The sequence below is a fragment of the Amblyomma maculatum genome, chromosome 10, assembly GCF_055883805.1.
Source record: "Amblyomma maculatum isolate TAMU_Amacu chromosome 10, ASM5588380v1, whole genome shotgun sequence".
Classification (NCBI taxonomy): domain Eukaryota; kingdom Metazoa; phylum Arthropoda; class Arachnida; order Ixodida; family Ixodidae; genus Amblyomma; species Amblyomma maculatum.
In genome coordinates this window covers 166,990,619-167,008,774 of record NC_139353.1, presented here as the reverse complement: position 1 = coordinate 167,008,774, position 18,156 = coordinate 166,990,619, and the positions used below count along the sequence as shown (strand labels likewise).

The 18,156-nt window shown below is 47.2% G+C and overlaps 1 protein-coding gene across 5 annotated transcripts in view; it reads left to right on the top strand.

Annotated features, from left to right (window-relative positions):
- The window catches only part of LOC146177871 (E3 ubiquitin-protein ligase UHRF1-like), a 209,499-nt gene that overhangs the window by 83,267 nt on the left and 108,076 nt on the right, over window positions 1-18,156 (top strand). For all 5 annotated transcript variants that reach the window (XM_084580625.1, XM_084580626.1, XM_084580623.1 and 2 more), the window contains 2 exons: window positions 9,843-10,074; window positions 15,773-15,877. In XM_084580625.1, coding sequence (XP_084436751.1) covers window positions 9,843-10,074; window positions 15,773-15,877 — 337 coding nt within the window. The remainder of the gene's footprint in view (window positions 1-9,842; window positions 10,075-15,772; window positions 15,878-18,156) is intronic.

The window sequence follows — 18,156 nt, the reverse complement described above, 5'->3', positions numbered from 1 at the left end:
ACGGTCGAAACGGAGGAATGTTCCACCGAACACTTTTTTTTTTTTCTTTTGAAATTGTCAGGGGCGAAAATATGGGGAGTGAGTTCATTATGTGAGGGTTGACTAGGCGAGAAATACCGTATCATTTTTCATGATCGCAAGTGGCGTCTCAAGCCGATTTCTGTATATCGAATTATCGACATATTGAACTATTTCCTGATCCCCTTCGAGTTCGATATATCCAGGTTCGACTGTATGGCTATATAAGGCACGCATTCGCGCATACTATGGTGGTCGAGGCATACTCTGTGATTGGTCGAGACTTCTATGACGTCATTCCACTTCGGCCAATCATAGCTACCGCAAAAGTGGGACACATTTTGTCCACGACAGCATGAGCCATTAAAGGCTTTCGCCTTAATAACCATGGGATAATACTTAACTTACAATGAAAAGATCAGGTAATTAATCTTGAAAATGTGCTGTGAGACCATGTACAGCGGTAGCCATACGATAAATGTGAACTGATATGTGTACCAGAAAACCCAGTTGATCACTGTGCAAGGTACAACAAATTTAGGCGAGCAGCAAATGCAATAAGGACTAAAGAAATCTGTAATGCATCCCACATTGTCGAAAAACATAAGGTTGGCGAATGCCTATCATCGATATCACTCAGCAGGCAAGTTAATCATGGGTGTCGCAACAAAATGAAAGCAGCAGATAGGCACGGACGTGTGCATTGATTACATCTGATTTTGATGGCGTCTGAAATATCTCAATTGGTGCACCTTAGCAAAGGAATGCAGCTGAATAGCTACCCAATGCCAATAAAACTTAGTTTTCATGCAGTCTGGTGAGAGTAGAGCTGTCAAAGCAACAAGTACGGGATGTAATGTGTGCAACTCTCATGTATACTGTATTTACTCGCATAATGCTCGCACCTTTCTTTGTGGAAAACTGATGCCAAGTTCGGGGGTGCGATAATAATCCGGGGAAAATTTTCAAGCAAATGTTTTTAAGCACTAAAAGCAAATTTAAACAGGTTCGAATCGGAATTCTTAGGCCAGCTATTGTAAATATAACCAAAACATTACTTTCAAGCAGAACTTACCCTTGTTATAAAAGTACAGGGTTTCCAAAAGCGCAAATTGCCAAACACTTTATTTACCGCACGCAGCCTCATCATCACTCTCTGCGTTCCGTGGTATAATGCTCACAGCAGACCATACAGTTCTACTCTTGATCAGAGACTTGATCCGAATCCGTATCGACACTGCAATCGCTATCTCCAGTAGCGCACTACGCAGAACTTGTTGACGCCGAAGAGCCTGTTAGCAGCATGGTTGCTATGCTGTAGCCCATACTCGAAAGCTTTCAGCTTAAAAGCAGCTGTATAACTCGCGTACCGCCCCACCGCGATGCGGCACCAAGAACACGGTGGACGATGGAACAAAGCAAGTAACACGAACGGAACGAAGGAACAATGACAATGACACACGGAGACACCTCACAAAATGGCGACTATGAGCATTATGAAGGTAAAAAAAGAAAGATGCGCTACCCGAGCACGCTATCGCCGCCTGGTAGCGCGTGCACACGAGGCCAGCTTGGTTCAGTAGCGCTCCAAAGATGGCTCTTGTTACTGCTAGAAGACTACTCTCGCAGTGGTAATATTGGTGGTGCGATGATTATGCGAGAAATAAAAAAATTCAGATTTTTGATGCCCAATGTTGGAGGTGCGAGCATATGCAAGTAAATGCAGTAGTACTTTATTCCCATCTGGTCGACCAGAATGCTTGCACCCAAGCACTTCTCACTCGCAGCATTGGCGACGCTGGCAAGAGCATCAGATCTCTTTCAGTTGCCTTAGTTCCTTATGCTTATTCACTGTTTGCTTCAGTCGGAGTATTCGGGTTTCCAAATCTCACTTTTTATTTCGCCACTTCTGTTGTTCAACAAGAGAAATCGAACTGCACATGTCAACCTCTGTCACCTTCTGCAATTTTCGATGTTTTAGCTTCTGGTTTGATATATGATGCTCACTGTCACTTAATTGAATCATCTATGTCTCAAGCATTCAAGTGCATGAGATCATGTAGTTGGTAACGGAGACTCACACTGGCGAATTCGTGAGGAATACCGCGATGTGGTATTTGGCACCCAGTCCTTTCCAGAGATGACATCAAAGCTCTGGAGTATTAATTAGCTTACACTAGGAATCTTGTGGAAGGAAATGGCTTCTGCCCGCTACGCAAAGCGTAATGCCGTAGTTTATACTACGCATGTGATTCTCCCACGCTTGAGACCGCATACGTGATCGTAAGACCCGCCACAACATGCTACTCTTGTGAAACGTTAAAGTCCTCTGCGGCGGGTTACCAGTTTTGCTTAATTACAGGAAACGACTGGGCACTTGGAATGCAGTTGGGTCACAATGTATCGGTCATAAATCATGCAATACAGCCGAAGACTAGATATTGGGCAACTCTCCAGCGCTGCTGACTCACAGCTGGAGCGTTTGTTCCCTGGGAGGTCAGGAAGGAAATATAATTCCTCTCTGTTGCTGTCTGGAATTGGTATTGTATGGCTTAGGAGGAGTCGGCCCCTGCAGGCGGCCCCGTTTAAAAAACTTACAAGGGTTCAACGCTGCTGAACCAAATATTGAGCGCATTAGTTGCAGGTGACCGAGCGTTCTTCTCTTTTTCTTCCTCCTCAGCCCACATATAAAGCCCCGCTTTAACCCATTCGTATGAACATACTTAGTGGCCTATAGGGGTAACGTGGATGCCAGGGTCCTATCAGGCTGATTCTGACGTAACCGTCCCATGTGAAACGAGAGACCCAAGTTGGCAGCTCCTGTCAGCCCGTATGTCACGTGGGATGTGACGTCACAGCGTCACGTGGGTAAGACGTAACTGTGGCCGGGTCACGTGAAGGCTTGAAAGTGCGAGTAGTATTGCTTTTGCAATAAAATACGCGCCCTCTATCCGGGACCGGCAGCGCTACTTTGCAGAGAAATCCGGCCTGAGGCTTTTCATCAGCCGGTGCTCCAGCAGTCTTTGAGCAGGCACAGAAAAATAAAGAAGGCTATGGATTTCCTTGCGAGACGAGTGCTAATGCGGCTGCCGTCGTCAGTGTACGTATGACATATTGTCATGTCACTTTTGTGCTGTGCTGCGCTACGCAATACACAAGGACTGAATTCGTCTTGTTCGCACGTATCAGCCCGCTCAATCTCCCATCTGGTGCTGTGCCAACCATTCACGCTGTAGCGTGAATTGCTATGGGTTGGTAGATGCCTCGTACTGCCTTCTCCAGCGTACGCGGTGCACAAGCGTGAGAACTTTGTAGCTTGTTGTAACATCGTGTTGTGGTGTAATGGCATCAAGCACTTTTGCCGGAGGAGAAGCTGAACATTCTTCGCACTGTACAGGGTCTTGAATATTTGAGGGCCAGGTTTTAAAAAAATGCTATGCGAAATCTACTGCACTATTCGAGCTGAAATAACGTTCACAAAGTAGCAAAATATGGTCTAAGTTATTTAATAAGTGATTCAACATCGGTACTTGCCTAGATTTTCCAGAATCGACGAAAAACTGCTCTCGGTGGCATGCACAGCTTTCGCAGAAAAGAGTCGAAAAACTGCTTTGACATGCTGCTCAACAGATGGCGCACCATGTCAAAGCAGCTTTTCGACTCTCCTGCTAAAATTGTGCATGCCGCCGAGAACAGTTTTTCGTCGATTCTGGAAAATTTAGGGAAGTACCGATGTTGAATCACTTATTAAATAACGTAGACCATATTTTGCTACTTTGTGAACATTATTTCAGCTCGGATAGTGCAGTAGTTTTCGCACAGGATTTTTTTAAAACCCAGCCCTCAAATATTCAAGACCGTGTAGATGCGAACCCAACGTGGAAGCGAGTCTGCATTGTGAAATAACTGGGGCTCACGCCATCCACCCTGAACCGCATTGTTTCGAAAAGAAGCGACATCGAAGCAAATGCCCGATCCTTGGAATCAAAAGCAAGCAAGCCGGGGCACATGCAGCTTGGTGAGGACGTTTACAAATGGTTTAACAAGCCAGAGCTGCAGGTGTGAATTTTGGCAGCATTTTGCACGAAAAAGCTTGGGAGACAGCCGACAATAGCCGATATTTCATTGCCGATGATTTCACTGCGCTGCACGGATGGGTCGACCACCGCAAGGGAAGACACGATATTTCCTACTGAACCGTAAACGGGAAGGCTGTAAATGTGAACACGGCTATCCGTAGGCAACCGGAAAGAGTCCGTTGCGGCCATTATCAAAGGTCATGAGCCTAGACATTTTCAGTGCTGATGAAGCGGGCCTCTTTTTCAGCGTACAGCCATCGAAGATGCTGAGCCTTAAAGGCAAGGCTTGCCACGGCGGGATATATAGCAAGGAATTCCTCACCATGCTGTTGTGCTGCAACTCGGACGGCTTCGAGATGCTGTGGAATATGGGAAAATTTTGCAACCCACATTACCTGAAAAATATTCGGTACCTGCCTTGCCACTACAAAAATAACAAAAAGACGCAGATGACGTGTGCAATTTTTGAATAATTTTTGTCGTACATGGACTCAAAGATGGGCTGTCACGAGAGAAAAGTCCTTCTTTTTTTTGGATAACTGCTCCATTCATCCAAAGGATACCACGTTGCTGCAGAGCGTCAAGGTGGTGCACCTTCCGGCCAACACAACGAGCCACCTTCAACACTTGGAGGCTAGCATCATCAGAAATATGATGCACTTTTACAGAAAGTGCATTGTGAAGCGGTCGATAGCCTATGCATACTGCGGACAGCAGCTGACTGGCATTACTGGATGCCATGCGCTGTTTGGCCACGCATTGGCTGCAACGGTCAAAAACTGTTTCAAAAAGGGTTTTTTGCCAGTGCAGACTGCGCAGCAGACTCTGGAACTTTGGTTGACAGATCCACGGAGGACTACAGGAATTATGTTTGTGTTGACGATGCTGGTGCCACCTCGGACCTTTGACCGTTAGATTGTGGCCGAGTGTGTCGATGCGAACAGTGGCGACGAAGAAGAAGAAGCCGCTTCCAGAGCCAACCTTTATGTCAGCTGCAGCAGCATTAGACATTCTAAGGAGGTATGTTCGTGACGATCAGTGCTCGAAAAGCGTGTTGTGCTCGCTAGGCGCGAGAAAATACGCAGACAACTCTGCTCGATTTTTTTCAAACGTTAACGCTGCAATAGACGCATTCAGTTACCCACTACTGTCATTTTTCAATTTGTCCGATTTCCCTGCTCTTGAGTTTCTTCTTTTTTAATGGACCCTTGAAAAACGTGTTACTGTATTCTGGTAGTATGCGTTATGAATACCCTTTCTGTAATTATCAATGTCTAGTTCATTGTAGAAATACTGGAAATTAATTATGTAACAAGCCCTGGCAACCCCAGAGTCGTCAAAAAGCACTGAAAATGCCAAATTTCACGCACCTGCTATACTCCTACCGAACTCCCGCCATCTTGTTCTTGTGTTTGTGTGTGCGCGAATTCTTGCACTTTTTTCCCCACCTTCACCGGCTTCGACAGTGCCAGGGTCAAAGCACTGCTCACTTCTGATTCGGAGCCTTGTGGTGGCTTTCAAGTTTCTCGTGTCTCAAATTCGACGCTGCAATTGAATGAAGCGTGGGCTCGTTGAGAACAGGAGGATCAGGCGACTGCTATTGGTTGCTGTATTGACGTTTCCAGCGTCCTAGTATCTGCTACGGCAGAACTTGGAAAGTAAGGCAATTTAGAAAAGAGGCCTTGTCTTGCCCAGTATAGCTACCCAGGGATGGCTGTAATGAATTTCACAGTGTCAGCACATTGTGAAAATTCTCAAGCCCTTCTTAAGGAACCTATGTAAACCTTTTTGATATACAGTCGAACCCGGTTATATCGAACCCGGATATATCGAATTTTGGTTATATCGAACTCACAGAATATCCCCTTGAAAATCCCATGTAAAAGTATAGGAAAGCCGCGTCATATATCGAACTCAATTTCACCGGTCGTTCGATATATCGAACTCCGCACCACGCACTGGAAAGTGTGCCCTCCCCAAAGACGATCGCATCACGCTTGGCCGTTTGCCGCGTGACGTTTTCAAGCCACGTGCGGAAGGAATGAGAGGGGACAGTTCTGGACAGCGCCGCGCCCATTCCCCAAAGGCGCGCGCATCTGCAGTTATTGTTTCCCGCGCGCCAACACATCACGTTTGCAAGCCATGTGCGTGGGTGTGCCCATTCTTTTGCCGAGCTATCTCTCTCCTTTAGCACGCGCTACGCATGCGCCAAGCCAGCTCAGCCCGTTTTCAGACAGACGTCGGACGCTTTCTCCAGCGTGTGTTGCGAACCCTCTGCGCGCGGCGACTGACATGGCTATGGCGCCTGTGGACGTTAAGAAGCGGCAGCTCTCTGTTTTTTTTTTTTTTGTTTTTTTTTTTTTGCGAGTCATCTTTTTTTATCGTTGTGCTGTACGCGCGACGTAGCATAAGATATGGCGGCTGCGGACGTTAAGAAGCGGCAGGCTTTTTTTTTTCTCTTTTTTTTTTAGCGGGAGCCGTTTATCTTTGCATGTATAAATCAACGGAAGCACGCGGTCAGCTGCTGCAATCAGGCTTTTTTTTTTCTCTTTTTTTTTTAGCGGGAGCCGTTTATCTTTGCATGTATAAATCAACGGAAGCACGCGGTCAGCTGCTGCAATCATGACGCCCGCCCCAAGCGCGGAGTGATAAATGGAACCAGGCTTGTGCAATCAAGCCATCACGGGCACTCTGCCAAGTCAAGTCGCTCCCCGCCACCCGCCACCGGAGGAGCTATAAAAAGATAAAGGCGCCCTGACGTTATCGCTGCGCAGCATCTTGGCACGCTGCCAAGAAATGAGCTGTGGATGCGACGACCGAAACGGAGTGACGTGCGCCATCCACATGCAAGCGAAAACGCTCGCGATTTCTGCCGCAGCGACACAGAAACCCTGTATTGAGCTGTCGCGGTGGCTCGAGCGGCAAGGGGGACGCAGTTCCAACAAGTTTGAAATTTTTCGCTCTGTCGCTGCCGCTCGTCGCTGAGATCGCTCAATCGCTTGCATGTGAGCGAGCTGATCTTAACGCATTTTTTTTTTCAAATTCTCGGGTGGAAAAGTGGAGGGTGGGTTCATTATGCGAGTGGATTGATTACGCGACACATGCGGTATCGTTTTTTGGCATCGTAAGTGCCGTCACAAGCCAATTTTTGTATATCGAATTATCGATATATCGAACTATTTCGCGATCCCCTTCGAGTTCGATATATCCGGGTTCGACTGTATTCCTCTAACTGGAGAATCAGCGAACCCAACTCCAAAAAATTTGGTAGTTTTTCGAGTGTTTGTGCTATGAGCCTAGCCTAGAAGAATAATTCGGATATCTCAAGAAATGAAAAAGTTAATCCTCAAAACTGGCCTTCTCCCATGACATGGGACATCACTTAAACCACCGACCAATCTGTGCCTGACCACGCCACCTGCCAAGGGTGTGCCAGGGGTATCTTCAGAGTTCGAAAGTCAAAGGTGGTGGCTTCAGACTGACGACATCCTGTTATTCTGATTTACCCTGTCAACTAGTGTTTTTGCAGTAAAAGTACAATTTGTCACCTTTGTTCGCTATTTGTTTGTTCCCTCACACATTTTAAATTCAATTCATGTGTTTTCATTCGAAGGTTGAAGGCCCCCATGTGAAGAAAGAGTGGGTGGGGGTCACTACAAGGCAGCAGTGGTCACAGTATAAAGTGAATTGCAAGTCTACATTTTCAAACGAACCTATAGACCCTTTACAGCGCGAGCGCATGGGCGCTGCCATACTTCCTTCCGCCATCGCCGGCCTTCGGGCCTTCTGGTTTGACGTCTTCCGGCGCGTTGGTAATCGGCTGCACGGGGCGGCGCACCCGCTATCGCTGGGGACAACGAGCTTATAGATAGCCAAAAAACTTCCTGTGAATGCTCATAGTGTTTGCAGGTGCTAAAAAATATTTAATTTAACCACGCAGTTCATTTATTGCGCCCTCCTAACTATCTGCATTGGCTAGAACATGTCGGCAAACCCGCCAGCCGTCGGCTTGTTTTTTTTTTTTTTTTTATCCCTCTCTAGCGTTCTTTGTGGGAAACACGGTTTTCTGTAAAACTGGATATTGCAAACTGATTATTCCCTCAAACGTATTTTCTTTAAATTTTCTTGCGCAAAATGCGAACGCAAGTTCAGACCGTGCTGGCTGAGACGCATTATGAATGTTCACCATTTAGCATTGTACACAATACTTACTGCTCAATATGGACGCGCGTGTAATCCCCGACAATTTATTACATATTTTTTTGTCTCCTGTAAACGTCCTGGTTTCAAAAGACAATTACGCTGCTCGAAGGCCGCATCAGGTGCTCAGAGGCATTCACCTGCGCTCGGGCGAAAATGACTGTAAACTGCACCGGAATTCAGAACCCACAGTAGGTAGTCCCAGCAAGCAGGGATATAAAAAATCTTATCATGGTAAATTTCATCAATTACCCGTGCATTATCTTCATAAAATCAGCAGTTATTACATGTATTGCAGTAGTGCTTATCTAATTAAAGTTTGGTTTGGTTTTTAGGGTTTAACGTCCTAAAGTGACTCAGGCTATGGGTCGAGGACTCCGGAAATTGCCACTCCCTAGGGTTATTTAACGTGTACTGACATTTCACAGCAAATGGGCGCCTGGCTTTTCGCCTCCATCTAAAAACAGCCGCCGAGGCCGGGATTCGATCCGGCATCATTGGTAACAGTGCATACTTAAAGTAAGCAGATTCACTGACAGTTTTCCCACCCCGTGGGGTTCTTTATCGTGCACTGACATTGCACAACACGCGAGCGTCTGGCTTTTCGTCTCCATCGAAAAGCAGCCGTCAAGCTAGGCCAGGATTCGATCACGCATTCTTGGGAACAGTACTATAATTAAAGTAAGCAGATTCACTGACATACCCACACTCATTTTGCCTCTCTGCACAATCAATTCTTATAAATGCGCAGACATTAATAGCCGCGTCAAGGTACTTCTTAAAGCCCTGCGAAACTAACGTGGCAGCAGTGCCAAGACGCATTATACAACTCCTCAGAAAACGCCAGGGTCGTTTTTGCATTCTCATAGCTACTTCCGGCGCTAAAATGAGCTGGTGTGTGAGGTATAGCCTTTCTATGCAACTCACAGGCGCTTTCTTGTCCCAGAAAGAAACATGAACTTGTGATACACCTCCGAGAGGCCATTATGTGCACCTTGTGTAGAAAACACAGTCTGTTCTTCCGCAGTAAACAACAGGGTCATTAACTCTACTTCCTCGCACAATACTTATACAATAAAGATGACATCTGCATCAAAGCAGCAGTGTTTAAAAGTCTGCCGGCATTCTTACACAAGACGCACAGCGCAGCAGTCCGCACTGCGCGTCGATGCGTTCCGAAGGCCAGCAATGACGGCCGTCCTAGTGGTGCCACCTGCTAGGGATGAGTGGAACTACTCTCTGTAAACGGTCTATAAACAAAGCCGAATATAGAATGTATTAGCATGAAAATTACGAGTACTAATTAGCATTCTGTCTCAGTTCACAATGGAGATTGGGATGCATGGCAAGTCTCAGCATGGATTTCATGCATGGCAATGTGGCTGCAATCACATTGTGAACATGGTGCACAGAGGTGGTTCAGTGAGCCACAGAAAATTATTGCATTTTACCTCTTTTGAGTTGCTCGAATTGTACATTTGTACTTATTGTACTTATTGGTGCCTCGTGAGGTTTGATGAGGTTCACAGAGCATGCCGTGGGCAGGTTCTGCCCCGACTGCAAGCACGACCCTTCCGAGGTGGTGCAGCCCGGGGAGGCCCTGAAGGAGTCGCGCCGCAAGTCGCGGCTGCCCTCGGTGGTGAACAAGAACCAGCGCGACTGGGGCCGTGGCATGGCCTGCGTGGGGCGCACTCGCGAGTGCACCCTTGTGCCAGCCAACCACTTTGGGCCGCTGCCCAACGTGCCCGTCGGCTCCCTCTGGAAGTTCCGCCTACAGGTGGGTGATGCGCAGGTCAATCCTTCCACCTACTTTGGGTTAAATCAGCTTCTAGTGGTAGAAAATAAACACTTTTTTAGACACTTTTTCTAACCATGTGTGCCTTGTCATTGGGAAACACGAGATAAATCCTTGCCTTGTTTCTTGCAGAGTCAGTTCAGTTTAGTCGTTCAGTCGTGTCCGACTCTTCGTGACCCTATGGACCATGTCATGCCACGCTTTCCGGTCTCTCACTATCTTCCTAACATCACATAACTTCATCTGCAGTGCCTCGAGGATGCCATCTAACTAACGCGTTCGCTGCCTACCCCTTCTCCGGCGACCCTCAACCTTTCCCAACATCAAATCTTTCTCCAGCGACTCCTCTCTTCTCATCAGATGACCAAAGTAGCTGAGCTTTAACTTTAAAATTGCAGAGTAGATGAGCACAAAGCGCAAGCTGCGAGCGGAAGGCTACCCACATCTGTTAATGCAGTAGTGTCAAGGGAACCATTCAGAAGAAAGTCCTTGCGTTGGCATTTTGAATGAACAATCACAGGCATGGCTGGGCTAGTTGGGGAGCTTCATGGCCGAGCACTGATTATTGATGGGTTGTGTGACGCAACAACACCACATGCTGTCACATAGTTGGAAGAACGAGCTGAGATGGGGGGAGGGAGGAGGGGGGATAGGAACCGGCCTTCCAGGCCTCGTGGGAGCCGAGTAAGGCACGCTACTGTTATGCCATGATGACACAGTCACACAGCTTTATGTCTGTGTTGAGTGGTGAGTAATCACTGGTAGTTGGATTGTAATGGGGCAGCTTAGGGCTGTGTGCTAACAAGAATGTGTAACATATCAGAGCCTCTAGTTAAGGATTGGTAACTCGGATGGAGCGCATTTGGCAACCTCTCCCAGATTATGACTAGCAGCTTACCGGTATCGCTCAAGAGGAAAGTATACAACAGTTGTATCTTGCCTGTACTTACCTATGGGGCTGAAACGTGGAAGCTAACAGAGAGGGTTCTACTTAAGTTGAGGACAACGCAGAGGGCTACGGAAAGAAAAATGGTAGGGATAACGTTAAGAGATCCCTTGGGCCGCCTGGGTTGCAGTTTATTCACTGACTAAATTGCAGTGTTCGGCAATGCACTTATGACTAAATGGTGTGTTCTGAACTGTGGCTGTGTCAAACTGCTTTACAGCACAAAGGAGGAAACTTGGGCAAGTCTTTAACGGTGACCCATGACATGAGTGTGTAGCACAAAAGGACAAAGGACACAGGGAAGGTACACAACACAGGCACTTTAACACAGCACAAGCGCATTAGTATCCTTTCTCTACTTTATAGCATTTTACTTGCTCGTTATGTATGATTGTATGTCTCTAAAAACAGAATTTTAGATGGGTTATTAGCAGTAGTAGGGGCTACAAAGCTCACTCTTTCACTCTGGAGTCAGCTGAAAGAAGAAAGGCGCCATGAAAACTATTCTCGTTAGCTGACTCCCTAATATTGTGTATTTTTGTTACTTTCTCGCCTTTCAAGATACTTTGTTGGGTGAGTTGGTAAACATCCATTGCTAATTTAAACATGGCCTCAAAAATGTAGGCAAGAGGTATGGTGTTGATGTCGCATTGACTGCCCTGCTCAAGATGAAGAGGATGGGCCCGGCTATTCAAAGGGAAAGAGAATCGAAGAAGCAAGAATGTGGGGTGAAACATAGAGACCCATTTGTTAGATGGAAAACTGGTGTTGTGTACAGGTTTCCACTCTCTTGTGGAGCCTGTTATATAGAACAAACAGGACGCTGTATTAACAAGAGACTACTGGAACACCGGAACAGCTTGGAAAGTGGCAAGGACAAAACATTTCTGGTCTCACATTGCTGTTCCTGTGAAACAATGAAGAAGGAGATGAAGAAGTGTGCTGGCCATGTTTGACCAGGTTAGGATTTTCTATCGCCACAAAGAAAAGTTGACGAGATAAATAGTTGAAGCATATTTTATTTCAAAGGACAATAAGTGGGTCAGCAAGACTTCTCTTGCTCTTTCAAGTAAAGAGATTTCTTTTTTGAGTGTCTTTTTGTGTAGCAGGTGAACCCAGGGGTTGTTTCACATGATTGCTTCATTCTTGTCATATTTATTTTTATCTGGGCCTTGGAGTAAAGGCTTACACAGGCTGAGTTGTGAGTCAGCGCTTGTACTGTGGCTTCCTTTTATTTTGTCCTGTGTCTTTCTTTTTGCGCTGTTTAAATTAACAATGCATTTCTTGCTTTTAATAGCTCTACTTTGCTGTTTTGCTTTGTTTTAACATATGTTCATTTAAGGCATGTGTTTCCCTGAGATGCCGCGGGCATAGGTTCTTACTCTTACCTAGAGGGAAAGCTGTGCTGCCATCTATGGGAGTTTACATGGAGTTCCTTGACGACCGGTTCAGCCACCATGTGCGCTCAAAGCATCATGGGCCGGAGAACTACAGTCGAACCCGGATATATCAAATTTTGCTTATATCGAACTCGCGGAATATCTCCTTGAAAATCCCATGTAAAAGTATAGGAAAGCCGCGTCATATATCGAACTCAATTTCACCAGTCGTTCGATATATCGAACTCCGCACCACGCACTGAAAAGTGTGCCTTCCCCAAAGACGATCATGATGTTTTCAAGCCACGCACGGAAGGAATGAGAGGGGACAGTTAGGTGACGGCTGGTCTACAGCAGTGCCGCGCCCATTCCCCAAAGGCGCGCTCATGTGCGGTTATCGCATCCCGCGCGCCAGCACGTGACGTTTGCAAGCCATGTGTGCGAATGAACCAGAGAGCCGGTGGGAACGAGAGGGGGAAAACTCGATAGAGCGAAGCATAAGGGTGTGCCCATTCTTTTGCCGAGCTATCTCTCTCCTTCCTCTTTCCTGGCCTTCGTTCGCAGTAGCACGCGCTACGCATGCGCCAAACCAGCTGTTTTCAGACAGACTTTGGACGCTTTCTCCAGCATGTGTTGCGAACCCTCTGTGCGCGGCGGCTGACGTGCTATGGCGCCTGCGGACTTTATGAAGTGGCTGTTTTATTATTATTTTTTTTTTTTGCGGGAGTCGTCCATTGTTATTGTTGTTCTGTACGCGAGGCGTAGCGTAAGATATGGCGGCTGCACTAGTTAAAGGTCCCCTGAAAGGGGTCACCAAGGATGATAAACAACGCCATAACACTGTTAGTTATTGAACCACCCATCATTCTCCCGCAAAAATTTTCGATCTAGCTTTTGCAACACCAGAGATATCGGCGATTAAAAATGACCCTTCCAATTTTCCCTCTCAACTCGTACGCCGAAGGGAGCCATAAAAAAATAAAGAATACCAGCAAGTTCAAAGCTCCGCCCAGACATACGTCACTTTGATGAACTTCCGGTTGCCGTGCGCTCGCTCGCTGGCGTACTCGCGTGTCCTCACTCGCACGAGTTCGCCAGTTCGCGCAGCGAAGGTTAGTGTAACCGCGAACCTATGGTTACCCACGGCGGACCAAACCATGGTTACACCACTAACCGCGGTTATCGCAAACCGAGCTTGACGACCTCGGTTTGCGTCATTAACCGAGGTTATGACGGCGTCTGTTGACGGAAGCTACTCGTCGGCGCCCGAGTGTGCGAAACGTACGAGCGGATCTGCTTCACAAAGTTATTCATTTGCCCACTGTATCACGTTTAAAGATCGATGTATAGATTATGGTGCCGCCCGATGCCTTCGATTACGGCCGACAGCGCAGCGACTGCGTACCGAAGCCTTGTCTTGCCTGCAGTATCGTTTGAACGGCTTGTTGCTGAGCAGAACGTCACAAAATGCGCGGCCTTAGCTATGAAAGTACACGAGTTTGCAACGCTTGCAGCACGGAATGCCGCGAGCAGGCTGAGGTACGTTACACAATTACCGCAGGGGTGGGGCGCACGAGCGCGGCGAACGACGGCGCCGTGCGTGACCGTCCCTAGTCGTCGATGCCTAAATTGTTTCGCTTCGAAGCCGCGGCGGTCTTTGCTTTGGAACTGATCAACGCTGTCGTAAATCGTCTACTTATGAAACTGCCTTATTGTGAGTCCTCTCCTGCCATAGTAAAATAATTATAGGATTAACTCTGGCGACGCATTAATCGCAGAGCTAGTACTAGCAGATCGGATGAGCCGAATTGCAGCAGCGGCAGCTGGCTTGAGCAGAAACTTGCTTGTATCACTGCTATCGCTCTTACCAGCAATTTGCTGCTGGGCAGCGATACTCACGAGGGCTTCATACTTGATATTCGGCTCAGTATTCCAGACGCCAACAAATTTTAGCACGCTTTATTTCGGACCTCGGTTCTAACGATCCGCCTTGTCGTTCGCGTACGGTATGCGGGAGGAGGGGCCACAGCGGCAGTGTTTACGCAGTTTAAGGTGGTCGAGGACGTGCTGTCATCGTGCGGTGCTTGACCGTGCTGTTGACGCCTCGTCGGACGACACTCCGGTACTCCTGAGACCACGTTATATAAATCAGATATTTGTAAATACAGCTTCGTTCTGCCGATCCCTGCGTCGCTTCGGTTGTAGTACTTAATGGGCAATGGCCACCTAACCGATAAGGGCGGCGAGCTGTGTAACAGCCCGCACAGAGTTCGAGCAGCGCACGAGCAGACGACTTTCGCAGCTACCGGAAGTGTGTCCGTGACGTCATGGCTGCAGTGGCCACAGCGAATGGCAGCTTCTAGCAAACCTTGCCAGTCAACTCACCCGTGACGTCATGGTTTAAGGAAATAGTTCCATGCGACACCGCCAAGCGACGACTTCTCTGCCCGCGAACATCAAAAAATGCTGTTTTTAAAGATTAATAATAAATCGCTGGTTTTGTTCCAAGGAGTTATACTTTGGGTTAATGCTCAAAAGGATTTGTTCTACACACTGAACACGTTTATCAGTGGCTTCTTGGTGGCCGCTTCAGTGAACCCTTAATAGGCACACTTTGAGAGGAAAAAACGTTTTGGAAATATTTATGGTTGCGCAATCACTTAAGAATGCTTTTAATCATTTCGGGAAACAGAAACCATTTATTGGCGATGTCTGCTTTTGTACCTTTGCTACTATGGCTTTTGCGGTCTGTGTACGCGCCTCGAGATGATGATGGAAAAGAAACATCATAAACGTTGTTCTATCGTAAATGTCCTAACATTCAATATTGTGACTATAAATTGCAAAGAGAGAGAGAAACAGCATGCCAGTGTGAGATTTATCCAATATAAGCAATGGCTCTTTCTCCTATTGGCTTAGTTTTGAGCAGCGCAAATACCGATACTTCACACTGAATAGGCACACTTTGAAAGGAAAAAAAACTTTTGAAAATATCTATGGTCGCGCAATTACTTGAAAGTTTTTAGTGGTATTTCGGGAAACAGAAACCTTTTATTGGCGACGTCTGCTTTTGCACCTTCGCTACTATGGCTTTTGCGGTCTGTGTACGCACCTCGAGATGATGATGATCAAAAAGAAACTTAATAGTAACGCCACTCCGTGCACCCGAGAAAAGCCGACTGTTCCGCACCGAGTAGGGCATCGGCCCATGATTCTTAGCGCGCCCATGGTGGCTGATGTGCAGCGCCCTCAGTTTTCCCTCTAGTTATTGTAAGAAACTCTATGGCCGCGGGTGCTTGCGTACGTACAAATTAATAAAAATGAGTCTATGATGTGCTGACTTCGGGGTTTGCAGGTCTCCGAGTCTGGCTGCCACCGTCCGCCGGTTGGGGGCATTCACGGGAGGGAGTCGGACGGCGCCTACTCCATCGTGCTCTCGGGAGGATACGAGGATGACCAGGTGTGGTTTCCCACTTTTTATTTCCACTCTGTCTCGCACTCACTGTGCATCATCCCAGACTCACTATCATATTCGGAAACACTGCATAGCTGTGATCAATTGCCTGCTCCATGCTATCAGTTTTGGCAATGAAAATTTCCAATTTGGCGGCGCGGTGCCCGGCCACTGACCGCCGTTGCCTCGGGCGTGGACGGCGCGAAGCTCATAAAACAAACTAAGATAAAACAAACTAAGTAGTCAGCCTATCAGAAATGAAGCCATTTGTTTTTCATCAAACTTCCCATTGGTTAGCCTTGCTCTTTTTTAGCCTCCAACGTGGAGGCTAACCAAGAGAGTTCTACTTCAGTTGAGGGCAACGCAGAGGGCTATGGAAAGAAAAATGGTAGGGATTTAAGAGATAGGAAACGTGCAGAGTGGGTCAGAGAAATAACTCAAGTCACTGACATTCTAATGGAAATCAAGAAGAAGAAATGGGCATGGGCAGGACATGTAGCGCAAAGAAAGGATAACCGATGGTCGCTTAGGGCAACAAACTGGATTCCAAGGGAAGGAAAGCATAGCAGGGGGCAGCAAAAAATTAGGTGGGCGGATGAGGTTAAGAAGTTCACAGGGGCCAAGTGGATGCAGCTCGCGCAGGACCGGGTTAATTGGAGGATTATGGGAGAGGCCTTCGCCCTGCAGTGGGTATAGACAGGCTGAGGATGATGATGAATTAGCTAGTATTTAGTTGCTAGTCTTGAAGGTCATGCGGAACAGACAGCAAGCAGCCGCCGCCACGGCCGCCAACCCCCTTACATACCTTCCAGCGCGCAGGTGTTTGTTAATTTTGTGAAGTCTGGCGGTGACGCAACATGTAGCCTCTCCATGTGGGACATGCTTGCCAGGCCGCTCCGTTACATGCGTACATGCAAAGCAGAGGTACTAGTCTGCTTGTGTGTTCCTGTCTGAACATTTGGCACGTGCGCAGTAGCACTCGTACTTGCCGACTGAGTGGAGCGGAGGCGCAAATATGCTACGCTAAAACTGTCTATTGTACCATAAAAACTCGAATGTAATACAGTTGCACCCAGATTTCTTAAGCTCCAAAGGAATCTTGATGTAGTTTGATGTATCGAAAATTTGATATACTGTATTTACTTCTGTATTCAGTTCAGTTCAGGCGTTCAGTCGTGTCCGACTCTTCGTGACCCTATGGACCATGTCACGCCACGCTTTCCGGTCTCTCACTATCTTCTTAACATCACATAGCTTCATCTGCAATGCCTCGAGAATGCCATCTAACCATCGCGTTCGCTGCCTACCCCTTCTCCGGCGACCCTCAACCTTTCCCAACATCAAATCTTTCTCCAGCGACTCCTCTCTTCTCATCAGATGACCAAAGTAGCTGAGCTTTAACTTTAGAATTTGACCCTCCAATGAGCAGTCAGGGTTTATGGTCGACAATATCAACTGATTTGATCTTCTGGCAGTCCAAGGAACTCTTAAGAGTCTTCGCCAGCACCACAATTCAAACGCGTCAATTCTTCGGCGGTCAGCCTTTTTCACAGTCCAACTCTCGCATCCATACATCACAACTGGAAAGACCATAGCACGGGTTATACGGATCTTGGTTGGCAGACTAATGTCTCTGCTCTTTACTAGGCGGTCAAGGCTAACCATTGCTCTCTTTCCCAGAAGCAGGCGTCTCCTAATTTCATGGCTGCAGTCTCCTTCCGAGGTAATCTTGGCGCCCAAGAACAGAAAATCTGTCACAGCTTCCACTTCTTGTCCATTGATGCTCCAGGACTTGATAGGGCAAGACGCCATGATCTTCGTCTTTTTAGTGTTCAGTTTAAGCCCAAACTTCTCACTCTCTTCTTGTACGCGCATCAGAAGTCTCTTGAGTTCCACTTCACTTTCTGCCATTAAAGTGGTATCATCCGCATATCTAAGGTTGTTGATACGTTTTCCAGCAATCTTCACTCCAGCTGAAGACTCGTCCAGACCGGCCTTCCTCATGATGCACTCTGCAGGCAGGGCGACAGTATGCAGCCTTGCCTCACCCCTTTCTCAATCGGAAACCAATCAGTAAGACCATGCCCAGTTCTGACTGTGGCCTCTTGCCCTTCATAAAGGTTCCTGAGGAGCCAGATGAGGTGAATTGGAACTCCCATCTCTTGGAGAGCTTGCCACAATCTGCTGTGATCTACGCAGTCAAACGCTTTCGCATAATCAATAAAGCAGAAGTAAATGGGTTTCTGGAACTCTCTTGCTTTTTCCATGATCCAGCGAAGGTTGGC